Source organism: Colletotrichum aenigma (genome assembly GCF_013390185.1).
Source record: "Colletotrichum aenigma strain Cg56 chromosome Unknown KSG_Cg56_contig06, whole genome shotgun sequence".
Taxonomy (NCBI): Eukaryota; Fungi; Ascomycota; class Sordariomycetes; order Glomerellales; family Glomerellaceae; genus Colletotrichum; species Colletotrichum aenigma.
This window is the reverse complement of record NW_023500912.1, coordinates 733,627-748,370: the sequence shown is the minus strand read 5'-3', so window position 1 is coordinate 748,370 and position 14,744 is coordinate 733,627. Positions and strand designations below refer to the sequence as shown.

Sequence of the window (14,744 nt, the reverse complement as noted above, 5' to 3'; positions counted from 1 at the left end):
ATGCAGACTCCGATTTCCAACGTGTCCGCCAACAGGAGGTACCTGTCGATCTTCTTCTCTGGTGCCACCCTCCTCCTCCTGCTTGCCACGGTTCACGTATCGCGTGAGGGTGTGCCGGAGTCTATCAAGCAAACGACAGGATGGAATAAGTGCGTCCTCTTGCCCCAAAGCCTCTCATCATATGCAACTGGACGGCCTATGATGCTGACATTTCAATCGCAGTGCCGGCAGCAATGGCCACACTTACAGGCCAGGACATGTGTCTACCTACGACGGCAAGCACGACAAGCGGCCGACATTCGCCGACCTGGCCAAGGACTCCGGCACGGACAAGGTGACGGACCACAACTACGCCGTCCTGTATGACAAGTACCTTCCGGCCTTCCGCGACAGCCACGTCAAGATGCTCGAGATCGGTCTCGGCTGCGGCATGGTAAGTCTGGGCTCCTACATCTCCTCCCCGTCCGCAAGCTTACACCATCGTAGTCGTACGGTCCCGGCGCCTCGTTCTCGACTTGGATCCAGTACTTCCCCCAACTGGAGATCAACATCATTGAGTACAACCAGGCTTGTGGCAAGGCATGGGCTGCCGAGCATCCTCAGGCGGCGGTCCACTTCGGCGACCAGGCCAATCCGTCTTTCCTCCACGCAGCGGGTGCCGCTGCCACGGCCGATGGTCTCCTAGACATCCTCATCGACGACGGCGGCCACAGCATGCGGCAGCAGGAAGTCAGTCTCCACGAGCTGTGGCAGTACGTCCGCCCCGGCGGTATCTACATCATCGAGGACCTGCACACCAGCTACTTGACCTCGTGGCAGGGCGACCCATCCAGGACCGACGCCACGAAGCGCACCTTCATGCGTTTCCTGTACGAGATCTTGGACGATATGATGAGCCTGCCGGCGTACGAGGCTCATGTTGAACCGGTCGGTGCCACCAAATACCCCTTCTCGCATGAGATTGCGAGCATCGACTGTATGGAGGCGATGTGCGTGTTGGTCAAGAAGGAGATTGGAGCGCGATAAATATACTTTGTTGGAAGGAATACGACGAGGAGTAGCGGGTGGGATGGGATAGGAGTCCGGTTGTTCTCTCCCTTGTCTGTCATGATACTGGCCTGCATCGTTTAATGTACCTTTCGAGTTAAAGCCAGCAATGCTAAAATATCATTTATAATTGCACCACCCACAGTGGCGCTCAGCCAGCGCGAGAAGACCATTAGGCATGTGGTGGCTGCTATCGCCAGCGATTGACTGGTGTGCGGGGGCTTCGTCTTCAGCTGAGTGAGTACAACAAAGCATGGCGTCGGGGATAGTTTAGCCTAGGGAGGTGGCGTTTGCACTGGCAGTCAAGCAAAGAAGCTCGTGAGGTTTTGGAGATGTGCAGGAATGCATGGCACGCGTTGAATCCCCCTTGAATCAACAGGCAAATGTTTGAAGTGAGGACAGACCCTGGTGCACCCTTGTGTTGGCTTGAGCATGCCGGGTCTCATCATCCCTGGCCTCCGCCTCCCGCCGAGAAGCCTCTATCTCTTCAGCTTCTCCAATCCAACATGTCCCTTGGAATGTGTAGGAAGGAGGATGGAAGTCGCCCCTTCTTTCCTGCGATTAAATATACTTCCCTTTTTGAGCAGGTACTAGATCGAGACTTCCGTATCCACCCACGGTGGGAAGCCACGCTTACAAACATTCAAGGGCTGCAGTGTACATTCTGGCAACGCCCCTCCCTCATTCTACTTAATCTACCTTACCTGAGCCACCAGCTCTTCAATCATCTTCTCTTCATCCTCCGCTTTCTACGAAAGCAGCCCGCCTTTCTCCTGGATCCACAATCGGAGCATAATCACATCTTGACTCTCGATTCAGCAACCAAACTCCATCATGAGTTTGCCCGCCAACAATCGCCGCATCGTCCAGATGCTCTGGCTGGCTGCCGGATTGCTCTTTGTGCTCGCCTTCCTGTCTGCCATCGGCGGCTCCGCACCCCAGGCCAAGGAGTGGGCGGCAAACAAGGTTGGCTCCATCACCCAGCTCAGATCCGGCCGTCCCTCCCTGCGTGAGGCCATGGAGAGATCCGAGGCTCTATGGAAGAAGACGGTCCGACAGCGTCACGAGATGATCGCTGCTGATTACGGTGATGCTTCCAAGATGCCCATGTATGAATGCCCTCCCTGTTATCCCACGTCGATAGTTCAGGAAAACCATGGCTGACCATATGTCTTCACATCCATCAGGTTCCCTGCCATCAACGCGGAAATTTACAAGACGAGCCCGTATTCGATCTGGGACTTTACTCCAGCTTCATGGAGCTGCCCTCACGAGATGGAGCGTGTTGGCCGCATGGGAGACGGCGGCAAGTGGGTATGCGGAATGTCGCACTACGTCAACTTCCCCAAGAACAAGCAGTGTGTCATTTACTCGTTTGGCGTTCGTGACGAGTCTAGCTTCGGTGAGTTGCCCGCCATAGCACTGAGTATTGGCGATGGTGTTTCCTGACAAAAACTCGCCATTCAGAGAACGAAATGCTGAGCCGCACGCCTTGCTACGTCTGGGCATACGACTTCTCCGTTGTCGACTTTGGCGAACAGCTCGAGGCTTCCAACCGTGCTCGTGCCCAGTTCCTCCAGGTCGGTATTGCCGGAAAGACGGACCTGAACGCGACCCCTCCTTTCTACAGCATTAGGGACTTGATGGAAATGAACGGTCATCAGTACATGTACGCATTGCTTCCCACTCCTGACCTCCACGCTGAACATAACCACTGACATGGCGACATCACAGTGACATTCTCAAGATGGACATTGAGGAGGCCGAGTTCGAGGCCATAGACGGTCTCATGGCCGACTTTGCCAGCGGAGAGTTCCCCATTGGCCAGCTCATGGTTGAGATCCACTTCTTCACAGTGAGGAACTCCAAGACGTACCTCGACTGGTGGGAGCGTATGGAAGCACGTGGCCTGCGTCCTACTTGGACCGAGCCCAACCTGCTCGCCGTCACTCTGGGTTTCGAATACCCCCAGCTGGCCGAGTACACGTTGGTCAACGTCGACGACCGCAACAACGTCCTTTTCCACGGCAGGTAAAAGCCACTGAGCGTACGGTGTTTGGCATGGTGATATTGCATTGTTTAAGGGCGTTGTCGGTACATGCGAATGGCAAATAACATGTGTGGACATGGATGCCCTATTAGTTCAGTCAATGTGTGAATTAAGGACTTGATTTTCCCAACGTTCGTCTATGACTGATTGTCACAGACTTTGACGATAGTCCGCCGCACAGCCCAAGACGTCGCGGCCTGTAGTCGGCGGTGGTCGGCGATATTACGACCCATAACCCGGGTTTGTCAAAAGAGACGGAGCTGAGATGGAACTAAAGGCAGATGAAAACTCAATCATTCGGTCAAACCTCGGCCACCATCCATCTTCGAACCATTATTCTGCAAATGGTGTCGAGAAGTCTAAATACTCCAATTCCAGGGATCGTTCGTGGGCAAACGGCAAAAACGAACAAAAGAAGATTTTCTTTCTGCTACGAAAGCGCTGCATGTCAGCTTGTCAGTCCCGTGCGCTAAACCTCTTCTTCTCCAACCCTCTCCCCCGCCTTCCTGGTTTGTCCCTGAGATAGCTCGATGCCTCATTTGCCGTGATCAACAGTCTGGCCTATCGTTGCCTTGACTGCCCCTGGCCGTAATGCGGTCTGCCAGTCCGAGGAGGGTCGCGTCCGTCCCCGATGTCTGCGCGCGGCGACAAAGCTTATTTGGACCCTGCTCCGTCCAAGTTTTGACTCCGCAGCCGTAGACCGGACGGCGTCCGAGTGTCATAACGGGCGTAGGCGGAGTTTCTTGACGGTGGCAGAACCGTTCACGTAACGATGGGATGATTTGTGTGCAAAGTGGAACGTGTGTCATTACAATGTATTTTTTTTGTGATAATTTTACAGGATTAAACATGCAGAGGCTATGTTCTCACTGCACCACACACTTGCTGGGCAGTCCACACGGTCCAGACTTGACGTCCTTGTCGTCAAGTTCCTTCGGCGCCCGGCTCTCCGTCGCGGGCGGGTCCTTCTTGACCGGGGCAGGCATGTCCGCTCCGTTGGTGCCGTTGGTCGTGCCGTTCTCCACCTTGGCACCGTCCTTGCTGCCATGCAGTCAACCCACGTGCTTGGCAACTGTCTCGTAGAAGGACTGGCCCTGGATGCGGGCGATCTCGAGCTCCTTCTCGGAGGGCTGGCGAGAGCCGTCGGCGCCGGCGAAGGTGCCGGCACCCCAGGGACCACCGCCGTGAATCTCGCTGAGGTCAGCCATCAGGGGGAAGGCCTTGGCGTAGCCGAAGGGAACGTAGATAATGCCGTGGTGGGCGAGGGTAGACATGGCGGCGATGGCGGTGGACTCCTGGCCGCCGCCGAGGGAGGCGGTGGAAATGAAGAGGCCGGCGAGCTTGCCCCAGTAGCCACCGGAGCTCCATTGCTTGCCGGTCTTGTCCCAGAAGGTCTTCCACTGGGCGGGGAAGGTGCCGTATCTGGTGGGAATGCCGAGGAGGAAGGCGTCGTAGGCCTCGAGGGTGGAGGGGTCCTCGAGGACGGGGATGTCGCTGGGCTTGGGGGGAGCGCCCATCTTGGTGAGGACCTCCTCGGGGAGGGTCTCAGCGATCCTGTTGATTGCACAGTGGTTAGCCGGATTGCAAGCGACTCGCGGCGGGGGAGGGGTTTGTAGTAAGGCAGGACGTACTGGAAGAGGTCGGCGGTGCCGCCGGCCTTCTCAATACCGGCCTTCTCGGCCTCGGCCAGGGTACGGATGTGGCCGTACATGGAGTACTGTTGTGAGGGCGCACGGGATTAGCATAGAGGTCTTAAGGGCAGGGTTGGAGTTGAATTGGCGATCGCGGCGGGGTTCAGGGCGCCGAGGTGCGGGCAACGCGTATCGAGGCGTCATGATTGTGCGCGGGAGTCGTCATGTTGTCTGCAGAACGAGGCCTTCGGTTGCAGCCAGAGGCAACGATGGGCATCTACTGCGCACAAGGCATGCGGTAGACTTGGGAAGGGAGACAGAGGTTGCCAAGCCACCGTTGAGATTGAGTGAGGTGGTAAGGTGGTGAGTGAGGTAGCGGGTGGGGGGAGGGGCAGAGAACAGGACAGAAGAAATTGCCCGATTAGGAAAGAAGAGCTACTGGGGGGCGGGTACTCACGTAAACGATAGCGATCTTGGGAGCCATTGTGGCAGATGTTTGTCTCTGTAGGACGGATGGATAGAAAAGGAAGGGTATCGATGGCAGTGAAGAGAGGAAATCAGTGCTCAACACAGGGGAACTGGAGAGGGAATGGAGTGAGAAATGTGGTCTGTTGGGAAGGAGCACATCTTCTTATATCAATCTACCTTACCCAGTGTACCCGGGCAAGACAAGGTACGGATACGTTACCACGTAAGGCCGGCAGCTTGGCCAGGCGCGGAAACGGCCAGAGAGGGGCTGGAGGGGTTTGGATAAGGTACCTTACGGCGGTGTTGCATCATCAAAGGCACGCTAGACTCGGGCAGGCCAACCAGACGGTCGTCAAGGTAGGTACTTTCCATAGGTAGGTTGGGATCTGAGGTGGACGATGAGGTGCGGTTTCATCCAGCTTCAACGGCCAAGAGCTCCATGCTGCTCAGCTAAGGTGCTGTAAGCAGGCGCGCGACAATTGACAAACCGTAAGGTGTCCGGGCGGGTGGAGGGGAGGGAAGGAAAGCAGCTGCCCTGCCCCTGCCCTGCCTGGCATCATGGCATGGGGAGCTACACCCCTCCAAGCTGGTCCATGCTCCGCTGCGGGGCTGGCTTGTTATTGTGACATGAGCACCTGAGGTAGCTAAGTAGGTAGGCAGGTAAGTACACTCTTGGGTTCGTGATCTCAATGTACCGATTCTACTCTGTACCTAGGTAGGTAAGTACTTACCCGCGATACTGTTTCTGTGCAATCAAAGTCTCACTCAATACTCATCACAGGAAACAGACACGATGCGAATCGGAGCCGCGGGCGAGGATGGGTTGCGATAGGCACGTCAGGTCGCGATGCAACATCCAATTCAGCCATGATGCAAGCTACCCGGAGAACACCACCATCTTGCCCATCGAACCCATGTCAGAAACCACCCGTGCCGACCTTGTTCCAGTAGCTGCCCTGCAACAGATCGCAGTGATCCGTGGTCCAGCAGCGGGGGGGGCTGGATTTCTGAAAGAGACGAGGGTGCTGAATAAGTGCTTAACAACGCCATCAGCTATCATAAGCCTTACGAATACACAGGCAATCCCTTTCCTCGACTACCCTGTCGGCCGTGGGGTAAGGGCGGCACTTCCATTGTCACTTTAGTCTCACCAACCTGGCAGCCAACGGTGGGGGGAGGAGGCTCTTCTTTTGTGCACGACTGTGTCTGGAGGAGCGCAAATACTTTCGGATCGCGGGTGTATCACGGATTGCCCTCTTGCCGTTCCCTCAAGTTGGCATGACGAACCGCGAGACGAACCTAACATCAGGAGCGTTCCTCACTTAGAGTTGAGGCCCTCGAAGGTCAAAGCTCAGCCAGACGGCGGGATGGGATCAGGTACCAAAGCCTGTTTTCCCTCCCATTGTTGCCAAGTGCCGGAGCCGAAGGCATCTTTTGCGAGCGAGGTCCGGAGTTGGCGGTGACGATCGATGGTAGGACGAAGAGATTAGTCTTGACTGACAAATGGCAGCCCATCTCCTTCTACGGAGCTCAGAACATGGTGAGCCAATGAAAGAACGCCGCGGATTCTAGTGTCTAAGGTAGGACGTGGACTGCACGGAGCACCTTTTCTTCATGACTTACACGTGGGACTCCTGTTCCCTCTGGCCGATCCTGGACGGTTGCGCCCATCGAAATTGTCGTCTGATATCCATGGATTGGACAGGTCCATCAGATCACAAAGCAGATGGTCGCAGATTTCGTCAACCGCCGTCAGCATTCAGTGGAGACACCGCCTAGACCCGACGACGGAGCACTGTGACGCTGCGGCACCCCATACATTGTCGCTGTCGCTGTCATCCCTCGCGCGCGGGTCTGAGTTAAGCGGTTGCTAAGCTGCACCAGCGCCATGATCCAAGGATGAATCAGCAACACACAGCGCTGGACCCTCACCTGCCGCCGTGATAGGACGCCCTCGCCGCCGCTGGTACGGATCCGCGCACCGTAACCCTCAGTTAGGTACCTCCGTACCTACGCGGTCATGAATCGCTGGGTAATGGTAATACCTTGGTCTTCATTTTCAACATCTGGCTTACAACACCCAAGCCCTGTCCGCTATCGAGATCTCTCTCGACGTATCTCTCGAGGAGGTCCCGATAGAAAGACTTGGCTTCGCTGACGGGATTCACGGAGCAGCCAATGCCCATATCGAGCCTTATCCGCACCACGAAAACGAAACGCATCCAACGTCCGATGCATCGACCGACCCTCACCGCCAACCTCGCCGCACTATTATTGTGCAGCTCTCCGGCTCAGTGACACAGATGCTCGGTATGGTGCGAAAACCAGTTCCACTCCCATTTGCCAAAATTGGCAAGCGCCCGCCGACCTTGATGGGGTGGGTACCTTACGAAACGCTGGATTCCTCGGTGAGTCGGGTCGGTGAACGAAGGTGTGCGCTCTCACCTGGGACTCACCTCTCACGCCCGTATCTGGCAACGGCTTCGTCCATTTCAGATTGTCAACTGCTTCACTATGCCAAACACTTTGCCTTGTGCATGTGTGACCGATATCCTTACCACGTTGAGTGAGAGGGGTGACAAGTGACTTTTAATTCCCCAAAACGGAAGGGGTCATTAGGTGCATCCTCGGCCTCCTTAGTGGACGGTGTCAGCATTGGCATTAAAAAGGGAAACTCGTAAGTATCAATCATTCATCTAATCTGATTACAGTGGCCCCATCTTTCGCATTCTGTCTCGAGTGCAAAATCTTCAAAGAAGCATCTCAAGTCTCACAATGGGCCAAGAAGCCTCCAAGCCGAAGCCCGGAACCAAGCTCCAGGTCATCGGAGCCGGCCTCCCCCGAACCGGCACGGCCTCATTCAGCAAAGCCCTCGAAATCCTCCTAAACGGGCCCGTCCACCACGGCGGCACCCAAGTCACCAGAGGCCCGGAATCCGAGATCCGCTCCTGGATCGCCGCCCTCGAGCACACCCCGATCAAATCAGCCGAGGACGACAAAGTCGTCCGGGAGACGCTGAGGAGCCACCTCGACGACGGCTTCGCCGCCGTGCTCGACGTGCCCGGCATGCTCTTCCTCGAGGAGCTGCTCGAGATGCACCCCGGCGTCAAGGTCATCTGCACCGTCCGCGACCCGGACGCGTGGGTCCGCAGCATCCAAAAGACGGGCAACGCGTCTCTGCAGGCCTTTCTGTCGTTTGCACTGTTTCTCGTCCCGACCATGCGCTGGTTCCCGCGGTACATTGATGCGATCCCCAAGGGTCGCTGGGGTGAGCTGTTTCCTCACGAAGCTCCTGTGCCGGACCGCGCCGTGTGGGACACCCACCAGGCGTGGCTGAGAAGGGTGGTGCCCGCGGATCAACTAATATTCTACCATGTTAAGGACGGGTGGGAGCCTTTGTGCAAGGCTCTTGGGAAGCCGATCCCGGATGTGACGTTTCCGAACATCAACGACGGGGACGCGATGGATGCTTTTGCGAAAGAGCAGATCATGCGCGGGCTGGCTCGGTGGGCGGTTGTGTTTGGCGGCGTCGCGGCAGTGGCTTGCGGTTGGTGGTGGATGCGGTGACTCTACAAGTGCGTCTTGATAGCCGCGATCAACGTGGAACAGAGCCCTCTTAATATACACGATTGCAATACATTACTGGCCACTAACTCAAGCCTTCAGAGACCGCTCTTGCTTCAGCTGGAAGATCTTGGCCAGCGTGAAGCAGAAACATCCCACCGTCAGAGCCGCCGCTCCGTACCCGATCATGGCCTGCCACTCCACCTCGCTGTATCCTCCCAGGATCGCGCCGGCAATAGGCGTGCCGATGAGGATCGAGATGCCCGAGGTGAAGTTCATCATGCCCATGCGCGTTCCCACGCGGCCCAGGTCCGGCGACAGACTCACGATCACGCTCGGCGTGATGCTGACCATACCCCCCGAAAAGCACCCGTAAATAATGGCGAACACGATCAGGCCCGCCATGTTGTTGATCCCCAGCCACGCGAACATCATAATCGCCGCCCCCGCAGCAAGCGACGTCTGCACGTACACCGCGCTGATCTTGTCCGCGAGGTAGTTGGGCACCACGCGCCCGGGGATGCTCCCCGCGCTCAGCAGCGTCACAAAGTACGACGAGAAGGACGCCGGGCCGATGCCGCGGCTGACGGCGAACAGCTGGATGTAGAAGAAGGCAATGTACATGGACAAGAACGCGAAAAAGGAGCCGACCATGACCAGCATGAAGGCCGGGTCGCGCAGCGCCGTCCGGTCAATGAGCGACCGCTTGTGCCCCGACGGCGGCAGACGCGTGTGCATCCACAGCGCCGGGATGATGGACAGCCCGAGCAGGATAAAACCCATGATGCGCGTCGCCCACCCGAAGCCGATGACGGGCTGCAGCCGGCCGAAGATGATGGGGAACACCATGCCCGCGATCGGGGAGCCCGTCGCCGCGATGCCGATGACGAAGGAGCGGCGCTTGAGGAAGTACTGGCTGAGGATCGCCGTCGAGGGGAGGAAGGTCAGTCCGCAGCCGAGGCCGATGCACACGCCCTGCGCGAGCAGGACCTGCCAGTAGGTCGTGCACAGCGAGGTCATGAACTGGCCGAGGAGGATGAGGAAGAGCCCCGCCCAGAGGAGCTCGCGGAAGTAGCCCGCGTCGTACAGCGGGCCGGAGACGGGCCCGACGAGCATCAGCAGCGCGCCCTGCAACGAGCCGATCCAGGAGATGGCCGAGGGCGTCGCGGCGAGGGTCGTCTCGTAGTAGGTCTGGTACACGCCGAAGGTGTTGACGAGGCCCCACGTGGCGGCGAGGACGACCCAGGACCCGAGGACCTGGAGCCAGGCCTCGAGCCCGCCATCTGGGACGGCGCCGGGGTCGGATGTCGTGGGTGCCGCCGCCGCGGAGGGCTGGGTTTCGGGGTCGTTGTCTGAGTTCGAGCCGGGCGTGAGAGTCGTTTCGGAGGGGTGGTTTAAACGGAGGCCCGGGTTCGCGGAGCCGTGCTTCTCATCGGCTTCGGCGGCCGGGTCTCGGGCCGAAGACATGTTCTAAACTTTTTGAGCTGGGATTTCTGCTCGTCGTTTCGTGGTGATGTTGTCCCGAGAGGGGGACCGTTGGTTCATGCAAGCCTCCTTGGCGGGTGAACCTTGCTCGTTGCGACGTTGCGAGGGCGATCCTTTCGAAGATCTAGTCGGGAAATCTGCCCGGCGGCTCAAGTCGATGTTATAAGTGAGAGAAGGAGCGATTAAACATTAAATATGTGTTTCCCCCAAACGAGCGTGGTCTTATCCTGATCTGACGCCGAGCAAAAGGAAACGAAAGGTCGGAAGATGTATTAGAAATCAGGAAGTGGAAGCGGCAAAGGACCAATGGCGGCGGCGGCAGACCGACGGACATTTAAAAAAGGGATGGGAAACAATGGAACTCTGCGTATTGCACCATTTGCAAGGGTCCACTGTTCCCTATCTTTGGGGGCCGTGTAAAAGGAAAAAAATCTTTGTTGATGGTTTTGAGATGTGCATCCGCCACCTCGTCCCGGCAGTGCGGACGCCAGGGCATGGGAGGGTTGTGATCGGGAGGCTTCTCCCGAGAAAGTGATGGTTTGGAGCTCTAGCTAATACACCTTGATACTAGTGAACATATCCAAAGAATAGGTGAAGATGTAAGTGATATCTATCGCAGCCAATGCTCGACCCTTGAGGGCCGTAACTGGCCTTCTTCCAGCAACAGGCACCTCGCTTAGAGGAGGCCAAACATGTTGGCAGGGTGAGAGCAACAAAAGAATCAGAAGCAGGCTTGAAAGATTGCCGACGTCAACTCCCGTCCTCTGCTGGTCTCCGCTGTATTCCCACCGGCTAGGCCGAGTCCAGCTTAGGCTTCCCGGTGCACTGACGACTGGACCCTTGGGAACTCGAATGATTTCCACATTTTGACGACGACGACGATAACGGAGGGCCCACGGGGGAGCATGTTCTCGGCGGTATGCGGCCGCCGAGGCCGGTGCGGACGGGCCCATGCCGGAGGCCATTTGCATCCGAGACATTCGGCCTTGTTGGAAGGAGGTGATGTGAGGGCAGTGAGGCTCATACGATGATGAAGTCAGCCAGAGCTGGCGCGCAAACCTTGGGCCAGAGTTTGAGCGGTGCTTTGGGGCTTCAGCTCTGACGTGGTAGGTGAGCGAAAGCTTGCTGTACTCAGAAAGAAAACCATCTCAGATGATGTGAAGTCAACTGCAGAATGCCAAAGCCAAAGAAAAAAACCACCGGGCCCAGCAACTGGACGGAAGCTGTGCTTCGGATGAAGCTTGCTTGCGACTGGGTGAGGTCTCCACACCTGCGCGCAAGGGTACTCGGGCAATGAAGTTACCTGGAAAAATCATCGGGCAACTTGGCCGAGCGGTCTAAGGCGCCAGACTCAAGCGACGAGCTTGTCCTTCCAAAGGGTAGCATTCTGGTATCGAAAGATGCGTGAGTTCGAATCTCACAGTTGTCATTTTTGCCCTTTTATCGTCATCGGAATAAATAGTCTTAGATATATTGACTTTTTGATCTCTGACGCTTAGGCGCAGTTCATTGCGGATTGATAAGTTGCGAATAGTCAACAGTAACATTTAATTGTTAGCGACATTTGTTATTCACAGGAAGGAAGCTAGCTGCCCAGTGGGGATTATGCTTAACTCGTTAGGCTTTGAGCTTGGCTTTGGCAGCCTGCAAGTGCGAATGTTGGCGTAAATCTTGTGGGCACATGGGTAAAGTATCTCATTCACCACCGACCTCAATCAATCCATCCCAATATTTGTGACCGAATCTCGGATTTCTACCATCGCAAGTATTATTCAGAGAAAAGAGTCCACGGCCACATGAGAATGGGTCAGTCACCCTCAAGTCCTTTCGCCCAGGGTACAGACGCACGGGTCACCGTTTCCCGCCGCTCCGCCGTTCTCAGACACAAAGTGTCGGATCTCCTTGAGATCATCGACCGGCCAGCGACGCCACGCACCGCCGTTGGGAGGGACATCAGCCCAGAGGGTGTTTCACGTTGGCCGAATAATAGGGACATGATGTCGCGTCCTTGGCTGGCGGCCCAGAAGTCTGGGCCTTGTGTTTTCTATCCTTCAATGATCGTATTGTTAGTTTGAAGCGTTCGATATCCAAGCTGTATCTTGTTCTTCGAAAAAGACATACATAACACTCGTCGTCAGTCCTCACTCATCAAGAGCTCCCTTTGTTATACGACGACCGACACCATGAATCACGGCTACTCAGACACCCGCCGCGGTGTCTCGCCTCACAATGACTCCATGACCGACATCAGCGTGTCGCTGCTGAGCGAAGACGACAAGCCGTGGAAGCAAGCAGACATCGAAAACGGCGGCGGTTGTGCAACAAGACGAAGCCGGTGCGCCAAGAAATGCGAGGCCTTCAGGCGCTGGCGCTGGGTATTCGACACGGCGCTGATGCTCGTCGTCGTCGGCCTCCTCGTCGAGAGACGATACCTCCAGTCGCCCGCCCGCGACAAGCGCCTCGAACCCGTCGGCGACCTCACAGGCTTCGCGCCAGAATGTTCGTCTCTTCCCCATCCCAGTCGAATCTCCTCTTGGCTAACAAGAAACCTCCAGTCACCCAGCAAATAACAACCTTCCACCCGACAACAGACTTCGTCCCCGACGACCCCAAGTCGCTCTTCACCAACGCCTCCCTCCAGGAGAACTGGCTCAAGATGGTGCCCCGCGGCCTCGGCTACCTCGAGGTCAAGAACCCGCGCGCCCACAGCAACCTCCCCGTGCCGCTGCCCGAGTTCGCCCCGCGCACCGTCTTCACCACCTCCATGACGCACCAGCTGCACTGCCTCTACGCCATCCTCGAGAGCTACGCCGGCCTCTCCGTCAACGGCTCCGCCGCCGTCGACATGCACTCCCACATCCCAGAGGGCACCGAGGGCGCCGACGGGCCCTGGCACCTCCAGCACTGCTTCGAGTACCTGCGCCAGGCCATCCTGTGTTCGGGCGACGTCGCGCTCGAGGGCACCCAGACGACCTTCCCCCCCGGGTTCACGGGCAGCGACGGCTGGGACGCGAAGCACGTGTGCAAGGACCCCAAGCAGGTGTATGAGTACCTCGACAAGAACCGCGCATTGGACGACCACTGGATTTGATGATATCTTGGGATGAAAATTGGAGTTTTGAGAACGGGCTGTTGTTGGGTTATTGGCGTTTTGGGACGGGAGGTGTTCACTTTACGGCCAGAGCCCGCAAAGCATGGATAAATTCTTTGAGATATTTTATATACACAGGCCGGCCGAAGTCTTTTTGCTTAGCGAACCAAGCCATCTTTGATTTTTTCCGCAACCGCAATCTGTGTTGTGAGTGAGCTGTTGCGCAGCTATGTTGAAAGACGCTGAAAGTCAAAAAGTGCATGTGAAAAAGGGTCAGTCGTGTTAGCAAAAGGTAATGGACGTTTAGGGGATTGAACCCTAGACCTTCCGCAGATGCGAGTGTGCAAAGCGGACGCGCTACCACTGCGCCAAACGCCCATCAACGCGTTATGTGAATAACTTCGGATACTGTCATCTGGCTACAAAGCAGTACATGTACGACGGGCGCAAATGTTGCATATTCGCTCCGGATAGTAAATCCCGCTCCAACTTTGCTTATGCTAATCTTCAAGGGCTTTTGATCAGTCGCCCTCCGTTTCTCATGCTTTTTCATCGATTATAAGATTGATGCAGAGGCCAGGATGTGTTGATGGAAACGACCTCAGGTGACAGGGAATGCCACCAAACAAAAGCAAAGCAGTACGCGTCGGGCCTTACTGTACTGGAGAGAAAGAATGATTCATTTGAGATGAGCTGCTAGAAGTGACGGTAAAATAAGCTGAGGGTTTTGGGGAGTCTTCCAGCACCCGTTGATGATTCCCGGCTGTCATCTGATTGCCTCCAATAGGGCTGCTTGCACAAACTCAATAACCCATCCCCGGTTACTCAAAGGTTACGTGCAGCAGAACCTTCACCCAAGGCGAATGTGTATCGTTGAAGAGTACGAGAAATAACGCTTTGTGAGCTTGACGAACAAAACCCCTGAGCACATCCGAGGCCCTTGAGTGTCTTGGCTGCACTTGGTTCTGATCGATCGCTGAGACAAATACTGCGCATAGGTTTTCCGCAAGTTCTTTTACAGCCTCTTACGATCGCTCGTCTTCGACCCGGTGGAAAACCGGAGGCAGAGTCAAGCATTGGGCCAAGATGCTTGGCAAGTGCAAACGGGTCAGGACCCAAAATCAAGACTAGGCCAAGCATCAGGAATTGAACTTCGACTTGGCCCCAGCAACTTGGCCATGTCATAAGAGCAAGGGCACTTACATATAATGCAGATCATAAAGCATACCTTCCGTGCACTCGAGGAGCACTCGGCAGATAATACCGTCGAGAGCAGTATAGCCAATGAGCACAGAAAGTCATTTTCAGGGTGAAAGCTTGAAATGATTGCTTCGAAATATGATGGTACCTCGGGCGCGCAGGCCGCAGAGGTGCAAAACCTCCTGAACACGCTCTGGTATCCTTTATA

The 14,744-nt window shown here is 56.2% G+C and overlaps 6 protein-coding genes across 6 annotated transcripts; 4 read left to right on the top strand and 2 right to left on the bottom strand.

Moving 5' to 3' along the window:
• Window positions 1-1,026, top strand: elmMI (8-demethyl-8-alpha-L-rhamnosyl tetracenomycin-C 2'-O-methyltransferase; the record flags this gene model as incomplete). The annotated part of the gene is made up of 3 exons (XM_037324475.1): window positions 1-149; window positions 223-433; window positions 487-1,026. 3 exons carry the CDS (start codon window positions 1-3, stop codon window positions 1,024-1,026), a joined length of 900 nt encoding a protein of 299 aa, XP_037176621.1.
• Window positions 1,027-1,881: 855 nt separating this feature from the next.
• Window positions 1,882-3,082, top strand: CGCA056_v009227 (uncharacterized protein; the record flags this gene model as incomplete). The annotated part of the gene is made up of 4 exons (XM_037324474.1): window positions 1,882-2,156; window positions 2,235-2,449; window positions 2,515-2,716; window positions 2,782-3,082. 4 exons carry the CDS (start codon window positions 1,882-1,884, stop codon window positions 3,080-3,082), a joined length of 993 nt encoding a protein of 330 aa, XP_037176595.1.
• An 881-nt stretch (window positions 3,083-3,963) lies between these two features.
• Window positions 3,964-5,212, bottom strand: ALTA7 (Minor allergen Alt a 7; the record flags this gene model as incomplete). Its single annotated transcript, XM_037324473.1, has 4 exons — window positions 3,964-4,134; window positions 4,159-4,651; window positions 4,729-4,814; window positions 5,186-5,212. The coding sequence occupies 4 exons, from the start codon at window positions 5,210-5,212 to the stop codon at window positions 3,964-3,966; spliced, it is 777 nt and encodes a 258-aa protein (XP_037176629.1).
• A 2,759-nt stretch (window positions 5,213-7,971) lies between these two features.
• On the top strand, window positions 7,972-8,763 carry CGCA056_v009225 (uncharacterized protein; the record flags this gene model as incomplete). Its single annotated transcript, XM_037324472.1, has 1 exon — window positions 7,972-8,763. The coding sequence occupies one exon, from the start codon at window positions 7,972-7,974 to the stop codon at window positions 8,761-8,763; it is 792 nt and encodes a 263-aa protein (XP_037176628.1).
• An 87-nt stretch (window positions 8,764-8,850) lies between these two features.
• On the bottom strand, window positions 8,851-10,227 carry apdF-18 (Aspyridones efflux protein apdF; the record flags this gene model as incomplete). The annotated part of the gene is made up of 1 exon (XM_037324471.1): window positions 8,851-10,227. The coding sequence occupies one exon, from the start codon at window positions 10,225-10,227 to the stop codon at window positions 8,851-8,853; it is 1,377 nt and encodes a 458-aa protein (XP_037176627.1).
• A 2,201-nt stretch (window positions 10,228-12,428) lies between these two features.
• ustYa-6 (Oxidase ustYa) lies at window positions 12,429-13,336 on the top strand (the record flags this gene model as incomplete). Its single annotated transcript, XM_037324470.1, has 2 exons — window positions 12,429-12,744; window positions 12,801-13,336. The coding sequence occupies 2 exons, from the start codon at window positions 12,429-12,431 to the stop codon at window positions 13,334-13,336; spliced, it is 852 nt and encodes a 283-aa protein (XP_037176626.1).
• Between the last annotated feature and the right edge of the window lie 1,408 nt (window positions 13,337-14,744).